The sequence below is a fragment of the Pituophis catenifer genome, unplaced genomic scaffold, assembly GCF_029215685.1.
Source record: "Pituophis catenifer annectens isolate HBS135680 unplaced genomic scaffold, rPitCat1.0.hap2 SCAF_2, whole genome shotgun sequence".
In the NCBI taxonomy this organism is placed as follows: domain Eukaryota; kingdom Metazoa; phylum Chordata; class Lepidosauria; order Squamata; family Colubridae; genus Pituophis; species Pituophis catenifer.
In genome coordinates this window covers 105387387-105399911 of record NW_027256882.1, presented here as the reverse complement: position 1 = coordinate 105399911, position 12525 = coordinate 105387387, and the positions used below count along the sequence as shown (strand labels likewise).

Below are 12525 nucleotides of genomic sequence, written 5' to 3'. Positions count from 1 at the left end.
GGTAGATGTGTCTTATACTCCGGTGCATCTTATACTCAGAAAAATATGGTAGTATAGTATATAGTATAGAAGAGGTATAGCTGACCTACAGCAGCCAGAAGTTTAGAAAGTGGTAGCAATAGGCCCCTAGTGGAGAAGAGAGAGTGAATTGCTCATGCTTCCTCCTTTTCTTATCCTTTTGACACTTGTGCTCAATCAGTTCTTAGTACGTAGGGATACATCCTGCAATATTAAGAATCTTGATATTGATGTGGTAACAATCAACATCACAGGACACTTAGCATGAAAAAATACCGATTTGCGTACTGTCCTCAATATGGCGGAAATATGGAATCAGCAGAGATGTTGGCAAAATATCCTGGGCCGAAATAACCACAAAACTGTCTGTGGTGGGTGCTTCTTCCCACAAACTCTACCAATCTGCTTAATAAGCACTTGGTAATGAGGATGAGTCACTACCATATGTTGTTTTTCTGACTGTGAGTTTGCTTTTGAGTGGATCTCTTGGGGCCACACAGGCCAACAAAGACCTATCACATCCCAATACAAGAATTAGGAAGAGTCACAGAAGGAAGGCCTGGAAAAACAGTGGGCTGAACCTCAATGCATCAGCATTTGGAGTGGAACTGAGGAAAAAGTTGATATGTTGCTGTCTGGTGGGACTTCTGGAAAAAACTTTAGCCTTCCATTATTACTGATACTTTATTGCACAAGCACAGAACAAATTAATTGAGTGATAAATATTTTGTTATTCATTTTGTTTGTAGGTCTGCTTTTATTCTAAATGTGGATGAGCAGTAGCAGATTAAAAAGACAAAGTAAAATAAAACCAAATATATGTAAATTCTTGTCTTCCAATAATGAATAGATCATATTTGAGTTTAAATATAGATTATTCACCCTAACCTAAGGAATACAGAGCTTATTCAGTTTTAGCAATCCAAGTATGCATGTCTAATTGCCACCTAGAACATACTTGCAACTTGGGTTTTAACAGGTATCCAAAAATCAGATATCCAAAAATCAGATCCTAGGTTTCCAAAATTTAAATAGAGGTATTTTTTGCAGACAATATCTTCATATTCATCCCATCCACTCAAACATATATTGATGATTTATTAAAGAACAGCTAAATGTTATTTGGGTTAGTTTGAAATAGAAATATTTTGGGTATATGACATTACTCACTGATCCAGTGCTCTATAGTAAATGTCAAGATCCTTGTTTGCCAGTTCTGTGGTCCGCATAACTATCATCATTTCTCTATATTTCTCTTCAGCATCTTTAAACTGTTGTTCTTTCAGCTCTCTCTTATATCTCAGGATCTCCTCCTCAAATCCATGCTGCCGACCAAGTGCCAAACTATGGCTTCTTTTCAAATCCTCTATTTTTTCTTCTAAATGTTTTTGATTTCTAAGTAAAAAAAAGAGATCAACATACAGTTTTATTATTAGTTTTACATGGCACAGAAAATTATGAGCAAAAAGTATTGCCTACTTGATTACAAAAGAAGTGTACATGAGGAATTAGGGCACTATGGAAATGGAGAGGACATCTTCAATAGAAAGAAGCAAGAATCCTCATTTTAAAGGAAGTATAATACAATGAAAAACAAACTGTGAACAGTATAAAATGGGATGAAGAAATGGCATTTTTACAGACATATGTATTAGTAATGTAAAGGCATTACGATAACTTGCCTGAAACATGAAATCATCTAAATAATATTTACAGTTGTAAAGTGCATTCAAATCTCTGAAATAAAATATTTTGGTTTATAGAAGGAGAATAAATTAAAAAAAGATACAAAGAAAGTCACTAGCTTCATGATAGCTGAGCTGATATCCAACCATGATTCAACTATGGATGATAATACATTTTCTTACATCTTTGACACTTTTTCATATCATAAGGGAAATGTGGTTTCCCATAATATCTAAAAGCCATCGTTATCATTAATCCTGATCTGTAGTTTTGAACATTGTTTCATTCCCCAGTTTAAAGACAAAATAGTCTGTAGTCCTCAACTTATGACTGTAATGGAGCCTGCTCATTATGGTTGCAATTTGTGATGGCCATTAAGGGAGATGGCCTCGCTTAATGACCCACCCCAATCCTGCTGTCTCTGAGGCAGTCATTAAATGGTGTCTCAGGGGTAGGGGAGGCTCTGGGAAGTCCACCACCCAGCTAGATCTAAAAAGGAGGCAGCAAGCAGCAAATGGCTTTGCAAAGCCAAAAACAGCCCAGCAAGGGGAAAGAGTCCAGTTACATTAAGGCCTGAGCACCACCTTCCAATGCTGAAAAGGCTTCCAAACAAGTCTACATGCATGGCTGTGAGAAGCCTGGTGCTCTGAAACACCAGGGTGGAAGCTTAGTGATCTATCCACAGGTGGCCACACTTGTGGGCTAGGCCTCTGATCCGATCAGCTGGCAGTCAAGAGACCTAGGCTCTCCTAGGCTTTGAGGAAGCGAGCCCGCTTGTTATAGCAACATTGATACAGTATGTCACAGAAGTGAGTACACCCCCTCACATTTTGTAAGTATTTAAGTATATCTTTTCATGTGACAACACTGAAGAAATGACACTTGGCTATAATGTAAAGTAGTGAGTATACAGCTTGTATAACAGTGTAAATGTGCTGTCTCCTCAAAATAATGCAACACACAGCCATTAATATCTAAACTTCTGGCAACAAAAGTGAGTACTAAATATTTACAAAATGTGAGGGGATGTGCTCACTTTTGTGACATACTGTATATGGCCATTCAACCTCCGCTGAAACATTACTTCTGAGGCAGCGTTTCACAGTTATAGCAATTTATATATCAGGATGTTCTCAGCATTAGTTTCAAATCCTTTATTTGTAACCTGAACCTGCTCGCTTGAGCCGTGACCTGTCAAGCAACAGAAAATAATTTTGCTACATTATATTTCAAGGATTACAATAGCTGTCCTCCATGAGTTTAGCCATGCCATGCATCTGATGAAATGACTACAGCTCATGAAAACTTATGCCTTTTCATAAAAATAGTCAGAAAAGGTGCCACCAGACTCTTTCTAATTAACAGTTGCCTGGGCGAGATCATCCGTGGTTTTGGGGTGCAGTGCCATCTGTACGCTGATGACACCCAGCTGTACATCTCCACCCCAGACCACCCCAACGATGCCCTTGAAGTGATGTCCCGGTGCCTGGAGGCGGTGCGGGTCTGGATGGGGCGGAACAGGCTCCGACTCAATCCCTCCAAGACTGAGTGGCTGTGGCTGCCGGCGTCCCGATATAGTCAGCTGGTGCCATCGCTGACTATTGGGGGCGAGACATTGGCCCCCACGGAGAGGGTGCGTAACTTGGGTGTCCTCCTGGACGCACGGCTGTCATTAGAAGAGCATTTGACGGCCGTGGCCAGGGGGGCTTTCTATCAGGTCCGCCTGATACGCCAGTTGCGCCCCTTTCTGGATCGGGACTCCCTATGCACGGTCACTCATGCCCTCGTTACTTCCCGCCTTGACTACTGTAATGCTCTCTACATGGGGCTCCCCTTGAGGAGCACTCGGAGGCTCCAACTGGTGCAGAATGCGGCCGCGCGGGTACTTATGGGGGCGGCATGGCGCTCCCACGTGACACCTCTCCTGCGCGAGCTGCATTGGCTTCCGGTGGTCTTCCGAGTGCGCTTCAAGGTGTTGGTTCTCATCTTCAAAGCGCTCCATGGCTTAGGACCCAGTTATTTACGAGACCACCTTCTGCCTCCGATAACCTCCCACCGGCCAACACGCTCCCACAGAGAGGGTCTCCTCAGGGTGCCGTCTGTCAGGCAATGTCGGCTGGCGACCCCCCGGGGAAGAGCCTTCTCTGTGGGGGCACCCGCCCTCTGGAATGAGCTGCCCCCAGGGATACGACTAATCCCGGATCTCCGGACCTTCCGCCGGGCCCTGAAGACGTTTTTATTTCAGCAAGCCGGGCTGGGTTAAAAAATTTTTAATTGGTGAATTTTATGGGTAATGGGGTTTTAAATTGGAGAAGCCTAAGATAATTTAATTCTGTTTTAATGTATTTTAATATTTGTATTGTGTGTTTTTAATTTTGGCTGTTCACCGCCCCGAGTCCTTCGGGAGAGGGGGCGGTATAAAAATTTAATAAATAAATAAATAAATAAATAAATAACTGTAAACTTGCAACTATAGGAATGATGTGGAAATTACAGCTGATCTATGCCTAGTCATGGTAACGAATCAATAGAGATATCAACATTAGAGGCAGTGAGCCTTGTGATACCACATGTTGAGCATAAACAATAGAAGAAACACTGAAGCACTATTTAGTTATCAGAAACAAATGGTCTGAAATCAGTCAAGTTGATTGCTCATGCTACAGTTGTTGAGAGAAGAGAATCATCTAATCAAAACAGTAGGTTTACAAGACAGTCCTCTATCACTAGGCAGACACTACAAAAATACTTGTGACCACATAAGAAAAAATACTTAAAATGCAAATATTTGAGGTCTAATGCCTTTGATTTAAGAAATGATTTTTCTTTATAAAGCAAGATATACCTTTTCAGTTGTGGTACTTGCATTTCCCCCATTTCCTTCAAAAGCTGTTTTATGTTATCTTCAACTTCTTTTAGATCTTCATTTCTTTTTCTTAAAGTAAGATTATCTTCTAACCATCGTTCCTGAATCTAAATGCAAATAAAATGAAAAGTGAATTATTCTATACGATTTTATCCCATTACAATCAGAAGAACATAAGCAATGGGTTTTGTTAACAAGGAGCTGTTATCAGATATTTTCCAAAACTACAACATCACGATCCCTTAAAATGATAAATGAATTTTAATTTTATGACTTGTCCAGGGAAAGTGGGAAAGAACTTTGACAAAGCTCCCATTTTGCATGGATAAACCAAATTCGCTTTAAAAAAAGTGTGTCCGCTCACAATTTAAGAATCTGTTCAAAAATACTCTTTAAGCTTTACTTTAATCTTTTAGATGCATATGTTATTTTAGACAGCTACTTAGGTGAACAGCTAATCTACACTTAATGATCGGTTGCTTAACACCAGTTTGAAATTATGATGGCTTTGGAAATGGTGGTTTATGCCCCATAAAGGACTTCTACCACAAAATGTTGCACACAGACACCCCCCCCCATGGTCACATGATTGCGATCTGGCGTTTCACACTATGTCCAGTTGCCAAGTGCCCCATAGTCATGTGATCACAGCCTGCAATGTTCTCTGCCAACCTCCCCAAAAAGTTAATGGGGAAGCCAGTAGGGAAGGCTGCAAACTACTATCGTCTGCCAATAGGACTCCGTTTCATCTCTGGATGAAAGGCTGGATGAAAGAGGTCCTTGTCACAGCTGAAATTCAAGCATGCATGGAGCAAATCCCTCTCTCCCAATCCTTGCAGAGAGCCCCAAAGAGGCAGGGAGAGAAGGACGTCCAGCTCTGGATCTGCCTGAACCTTGGCATCTGAAATTCAAAAATGCTTGGAGCCCCAAAACCCTTTATCCCTGTCTCTGCAGACAACTCTTCAGAGGCGGGGAAAGACTCCCAGCTCTATGCCTCACAAGCCAAAATCCAATCATTCACAGAGGCCAAATTCTACCACAGTCACATGGGCTCAACTACTGCTTTGCTCAATGATCAAGACTCCAGTCTCAATTGTAGTTATTAAGTGAATTATTGCAATAGATAAGGCATCTAGTCCCACTTCAGGCTCAAAACCAACTTGGACCAGTCACTGTAACCTTGAACCAGTCATTGCTTCTCAGCTCCAGGGAAGCCAGCAATGGCAAACCGCTTGCTGAAATCAACAAGGTACTAATCAAAAGCCAACACTGACTTGAAGGCAATAAGTTATTTTAACTGACACCAGAACTTAACTTTTTTTTCCAGATGATATCTCATTGTGCAAGAAGAATCATGCACAGAATAGAAAGTTATATGTAGAATCAAATTGTGCATTAAATCAGCAAAAATTATTTCCACCGCAGAATAAGTCTTTCCTATTCTTGACTTTCCATAGAGACTTTGAGGCATATAAGGCAGCACATAGATAAGCAAGTCCCTCTGAACAAGTAGATGTCAGCCAAATGCTTCATTGAAGTATATTTATTCAAGCAACATAAATCATTAAAATTTCATACTATTGTATTTAGGTTTACAGAAGCAATAGATTTCATTAGTGGAGAATAAAGCAAGTTCCAAAGGAGAGAACTACTGTAGTAATGATTGCCATTCAATAAATGGAATATAGTTTATTTTCTGAAATAGCATTCAGTAATGGCATAAATCGCTACAACTTTAGGAAACATTTGAATTTATACCAGTTTTCTATCTTCATTCACTGTTTCCTGAAGTTGCTTTGTGTTGAAGCAGCATTTATTGTTCATGTTTCAATCAAAACTTGTAGAGAGATTCTAATGCTTATCTAATATTTTTAGGTTATCTATCACATTTATTTCTATTGCCCATTCCTTCTAATCACCAGAACATTTTGGTAGCCAATTTATATCAGGATAACATACATGGAAATGTAAGCACAGAATATCAGCCAACAATTTTTGGCAGAGAAGAATTACAAATGGTATTATTCATTCTTTTTCTGCTTTGTATTATTGTATTTGGGTACTTGAGATTACTAGTAAATTGCACCTCCATGATAAAAGCATAGGAGGCATTTCTGCTTCATTTCAGTTACTTCTTAAGTACCAGAGGATTTTATTGCAACCACTGCACAAGTTAAATCACTTAATAAAATCACTGTTTTATTAAGATGAATAATAATTATCAGCAAATATGATGCAATTCATAAAGTAGAATCTAAGATATCACAGTAGTTCTTGTCTATTAACATTTCAGATTAAAGTATTACTAAAATGTGGAGGATACTATATACAATCTATATTGTTATATTAGATTAATGGAGGAGATAAAGGTACCTTTTGTGTATCAATATCTTGCCTAATTGTTCCCGTTTCTTTATTTATCTTCTCTTTCTGTTTCTCACAATCTACTAGCTCAACTGTGACTTCCTCCAGTTCAGATTCCTTTTGCTGCAAATGAAAAATAAACATTTTAGTGTTCAAAGTTTCATGTAAAATCTGATGAGACTTTCTGAAAATTATTATTATTTATTAGCTTTTTGCTAATTACCTGTTTGTATTCTTCTTTCCCTTCTTGGATATAATTCTCAATCTCTTTCATATGGTTATGGATATTTTTAACTTTTTCTTTAATGTCATTTATCTGTTAAAATGCATAAGAAATATGCTTGATTCTATGAAATATAAATATATTAATCAATAGCCAATATTGTTCAAGTAATATATATTTCAAAACACTGTATGTTCTAACGGCACCTTACCTTAATTAGACCAGAATGTTTTGAAGAGAAGCAATATGAAATTTGTAACATGTTGCTCAGATCAAAGGAAATAAAATGTTTATTTTTCCTTATAGATCAATTGTGATTTCTGCAGAGATTACTGTGAAGATCCACAGGTGTCTGGTTATTATTTTCCTCCTGGCCCTTTGGTAATGTTTGATAAGTGGAGGGGGAAGAGTTTTATAACATCCTTTGGGGAAGTACCATTTCAAGTGTAGATGCCCGACAGCTTTATAACCGTAGAACTGGCAACTTATTCTTAACTCCTTTTCTAATAATCTTTAGCACAGATAAATGTTTCCTGTTCCATAGCTATTATGCAATAGACTAATATTAAAGCTAAGCAAATCTTCTGAAACAGAAATTTTGCGTTAAGTAATGAAGAAACACCTTTCTTCAAATGGTTAAGGTAAGTGCTTCTTTTCTTCAATTCTAATACAAATTTGAAGGATTTCATTTCTCACCACTCTTCATTGTAGGAACTATCTAATGATTCTTGTAGTCTACTTCCATTTCCTTCAGAGGTTGAGGGTCTAGGGTACTTCCGCTTGGCAGTTGTAGCATGTTGGACCCCAAATCCCTTGCAACCCGATTTGAAACTAATTTCTGAACACCTTCACTTGATAGGTTCAAGCTGCTAAGTACAGAACCAAATAATTCTGTACAGATGCAAAAAGTTATAATGGGGGCAGTCTTCCTCTTTTGAAGGTAACATGCATTCTAAGCCTCTTATTATTTGTGATGCGCGAAGAACAAGACAGCATTTTTGCAACCATGAATTTTCAAAATAGCTCTAACCAAGATTGTAGTTATCAGTAAAGAGTCTTTCATGTTTGTGAAGAATGGAGAGAATGTAATAGCTCACTTTGGACCAGAGGCTGTGTTTGGAGTAGATTGCTTCTATAGGGGAAAATTAAAGGAGGCATTTAAAAAATTGTGAAAATGATGAGAAAGAGATCTGAGTTTTAGTTTAACTGTAGGATATAATGTTGGGGCTGATCTGAGTGGTTGTCATGCTTAAAAACAAGACGACGACAAAAAATAACCAAAATACCAAAACATAACCAATAACCAAAAAATTAATTTCCTACAAGAATATATAAACCAACTCAGGATCAGCAGCCAACCTTCTCTTGTGTTATTTTGTAACTTGTATTCTTTTTGTTCGACAACTCTTCTTTTTCTTGTTGTAGTTTTCCCAAAGTTGTTTCCAAAGGAAATAACTGTTCTTTTGCTTCCTGAAAAGAAAAGAAAAAGCACACAACTATGTTTTTTTGTTTTAGAAATCTGCTTTTTACCTTTACAAATACATGTAGCAGTCTTCTGATTATTTGACCGAATGTATAAAGCTGAATAAAATTGAAACCAGGGGAGGAATAGCAATGATAGTCCCGATATTCATTAGTTATTTTACCTTGATCTCTCTATTTAATGATTGCACCTCGGTTGTTAATTCTACAGTCTGTTCTTCAAGTTGCTGTCGACGCTGCATGCTGCTAGATATCTGAAGTTTCTCAGCTTTGAGTTCATTTACTGTGCACTTTAAATGCTGGACTTGATTTTGTTGGTCTTGCTTGAGTGTCTGCTTCAGTTCAATTTTGCTAGTAACTGCAAGCAGAATGAAAGGGAGTCACTTCTGAATAAACTAGGAAAGAATGCAATTAATTGGATGAAATTCGGTCTGAAATCACAATAGCAAAAATGTGCAGTAGAGTATAGTGGGCACCTGGTCTCCAACTCCTTAAAATACCAACTTCTTTTCCAGGATTACATGGCTGCCTTTAGCAGCAGAATCCTAAGTAAGAATGTTAAGATTCACTCTTAACACTTTAAGAGGTTACAGGCAAGGTGAGCCCACACGTTTGCAAGCACCTTTTTGAATCTGAACTTGAATTATCAAGTACAGTGCTTCAAATGTCGACCAAATATATCTAGATACTTAAAGAGGAAAATATGTGTTTGATATTAGGAGTTGCAAACACATGCAATGCTTTACTCTGCCACTCCCCAAGTCATGTTTTGGATATTAAATACAAAGTCTATAGAGAGTCTCAGTCATCCAGATCATGGCTGTCCCAAAGAAGCTTTTTCAAGAGGCAAGTGGACTTTCTGGTTTTTCTTTGAAGACATTTCTCTTTTCATCCCAGAAGCTTCTTCAGCTCTGAATGGATGGTGGGGAATGGAAGGTTTGAAAGAGAGGTCAAAGAAGGGGAGAGATACAAAATCAACTATCTCCAGTCTACAACACAGTCTGTTCAGCAGTTCCAATAAGGCTCTACACCCATTTGCATTACTCAGGTGACCCTGAGGACAGAGATAAATTTCCAGGTGGCCTTAACGACTCGCTAAAAGAATGCCAGCTGTCTGCAAGGAGTATAAATTCTTCCATTCTCCACCATATAGTCAGAGCTGAAGAAGCTTCTTGGATGAGAAGTGAAACGTCTTCCAAGAAAAACCAGAAAGTCCAGTTGCCTCTTGAAAAAAACACAATTGAGTTAAATCCAAGTGTTGCACAGTCATCCTTATATTTTTAATTTAATACAGCAGCTCTTTAAATAAATAGTGGATTATTTACTGGTATTTCAAACCATGAGATTTGTTTATTTAATTTAATAAACAAATAAATAAATAACTTCTTTGGGGAGAAATGATTCCATGATTTCGTTAATTTTAAAAAATTGATTTTAAAGATTTTGCATAGGAAACACAGTTAAGGAACACAGTTTTAATTATGAAAACATGTTCACTCCTTGTATGTCATCACCTGTGTCCCACTGATGTTTTTTTTCCTGTTTCTCTTGGCTAACTTGCAAAAGAGTTCGGCCCAAATCCACTCCCTGGAGCCTAGCCGCCTGCTGAGCAATTTTTCTTTCAACATCCTTTAGATCAATCTGAAAAAAAAAAAAAAAAAACAGAAAGAAAATGCTGAGAATCCTGAGGTGCTTAACATAGGTCACCTTCAATGTGCAACCACATAGAAGGTTGCACATTGTTGCAACCTTCAATGTGCAACCAGTTACGATAGTGCTGAATGAATATTAGTTATGATTGGTTGTTAAAAGTTATGCCACCCCATGGTCACATGATCATAATCTGGGTACTTGGCAACCAGTTTGCACTTAAAACCAGTCACAGCTCCCCTTGATCACTTCCAGGAACTCAGTGGGGAAGCTGGCAGGGAAGGTTGAAAGTCCTGCCCGAAGCCTCTCCCACTTGTGCATCCTACCCCAGTTTCTCCACACTTGCACTGCACCTGCCACTTGCGCACCCTCCCAGAGTTTAATCATACCTCCTTTTCACCCTCATACCCCGCCCCATATCCCCAAACCTTGTTGTGCCTTTACTACACATGCCCCCCTCCACTGAACCATTGTCCACCATTCCTGGAAGTGGCCTACCGGCCTTGCCAAGAAATACCTCAAGGATGGGTCCTGGGATCCCGAGAGGTGGCACGAGGGCATTGGGGTTTTAAAAAGTTCTTTGTATTCTTTTTTAATTCATTTTTAAGGGGTGGGAGGGAGGATATTATGTGTACGACCGGGGTGGGTTTGGGGGCCAACCCACAGGGGTCGAGGCTGGGTCAGACAGAGGGTTATGACTTGGGGGGGGAGGGCTAGTTCCTATACAGGGGAGGGTGTTTCCATCGGCACTTTGGGTGGGAGGGGCAGATATGGCAGGAGCAGGGGGCCATATCGTGTTATGGGAGGACGCACTCGCTATTTGCGAGCGATTGCGCGCTCCGGCCCCAATGCTCTTCTCGTTCCCTGGGTTGTTCGGACCCTCAGGGCCTGGGCCTCCAGTTGATGTTGTGCAACGCCAGGTCCGTGGTAAATAAAGCCCCCCTCATTTGTGACCTGGTTCAGGAGGGGGGTGCGGACCTGGTGGGTATTACGGAGACCTGGTTGGGCCAGGAAGGGGGGGTTCCCCTCGTTGAGATGTGCCCACCGGGTTTCTACGCATTCCATCAGCCAAGATCCCAGGGGAGGGACGGGGGGGGGGGGGATGGCGGTTCTTGTAAAGGAAGGACTTGCTCCAAGGGAGGCCACTGTACCTCAGATAGCCGGATGAGAGTCCCTCCTTGTGAAGTGGGGACATGGGAGGCAGGTGGGCTTGCTGATTACATACCTGGCTCCCTGCCACTTGGCTCCCTGCCACGTGTCGGCAGCCCTGCCTGAGCTGCTCAATGTGATTGCCGAGGTGGCAGTGGAGACCCCCAGGCTTATGGTCATGGGAGACTTCAACTTGCCATCTGTCGGCGAAACGTCTGAGGCAGCCCGGGAGTTCATGGCTTCCATGACGGCCATGGACCTGACCCAATTAATTCATGGACCCACTCACACAGGAGGACATACTCTGGACTTGATTTTTGTCTCTGGTCAGTGGACGAATGATCTTGAGATAGGGGAGATAACGACTGAGCCCTTGTCATGGTCAGATCATTCCCTTCTTAGGCTTGACTTTCTAACCGCCACACCCCGCCACAGGGAGGCGGAACAGATGAGGTGGTTCCGCCCCAGGCACCTGATGGATCCTGATAAGTTCCAGACGGAGCTTGGGCCATTCCCTGAGGCTCTGACTCACAGCTCGGCTAAAGAGCTGGTGGCCACCTGGGATAGGGTGGCCGCTGACGCTTTGGACCGAGTGGTGCCTTTGCGGCCTCTGACCCGTCGCTGAGTTTCCCTGGCTCCTTGGTTCTCCGAGGAGCTGAGGGAGATGAAGCGCCAGAAAAGACGCCTGGAGAGCGGTTGGAGGACCAGCCGTTCCGAATCTGACCGAACACTAGTGAGGTCTTACATTAAGACCTACCTAGTGGCGATAAAAGCAGCAAAATGTAATTATTTTTCCGCTCTTCTCGCATCTGCAGATAATCGCCCAGCCGCCCTGTTTAGGGTGACCCGCTCACTTCTCCATCTGGGAGCACGGGAGGATCCCTTGCAGGGTCGGTCTGAGGATTTTGTGCAATATCTACACGATAAAATCACTCAGATTCGGGAAGGCTTGGTCTCTGACTGGGTGGGTACAGGCGGGATGATGGAGGCAGGTCTTGAGAATGTCATTTGGGAGGAGTTCGACCCTGTCGCTTCTGAGGACGTGGATAGGATTCTGGGACGGCTGAACGCGACATGTTTATTGGAC

At 41.1% G+C, this 12525-nt stretch overlaps 1 protein-coding gene across 3 annotated transcripts in view; it reads right to left on the bottom strand.

The window, feature by feature from the left end:
* Positions 1 to 12525, bottom strand: part of RAD50 (RAD50 double strand break repair protein) — a 48637-nt gene that overhangs the window by 14184 nt on the left and 21928 nt on the right. For all 3 annotated transcript variants that reach the window (XM_070937319.1, XM_070937320.1, XM_070937321.1), the window contains exons 16-22: positions 10154 to 10280; positions 8804 to 8997; positions 8517 to 8627; positions 7158 to 7250; positions 6944 to 7057; positions 4550 to 4677; positions 1189 to 1413 (exon numbers count right to left, since the gene is read on the bottom strand). In XM_070937319.1, coding sequence (XP_070793420.1) covers positions 1189 to 1413; positions 4550 to 4677; positions 6944 to 7057; positions 7158 to 7250; positions 8517 to 8627; positions 8804 to 8997; positions 10154 to 10280 — 992 coding nt within the window. The remainder of the gene's footprint in view (positions 1 to 1188; positions 1414 to 4549; positions 4678 to 6943; positions 7058 to 7157; positions 7251 to 8516; positions 8628 to 8803; positions 8998 to 10153; positions 10281 to 12525) is intronic.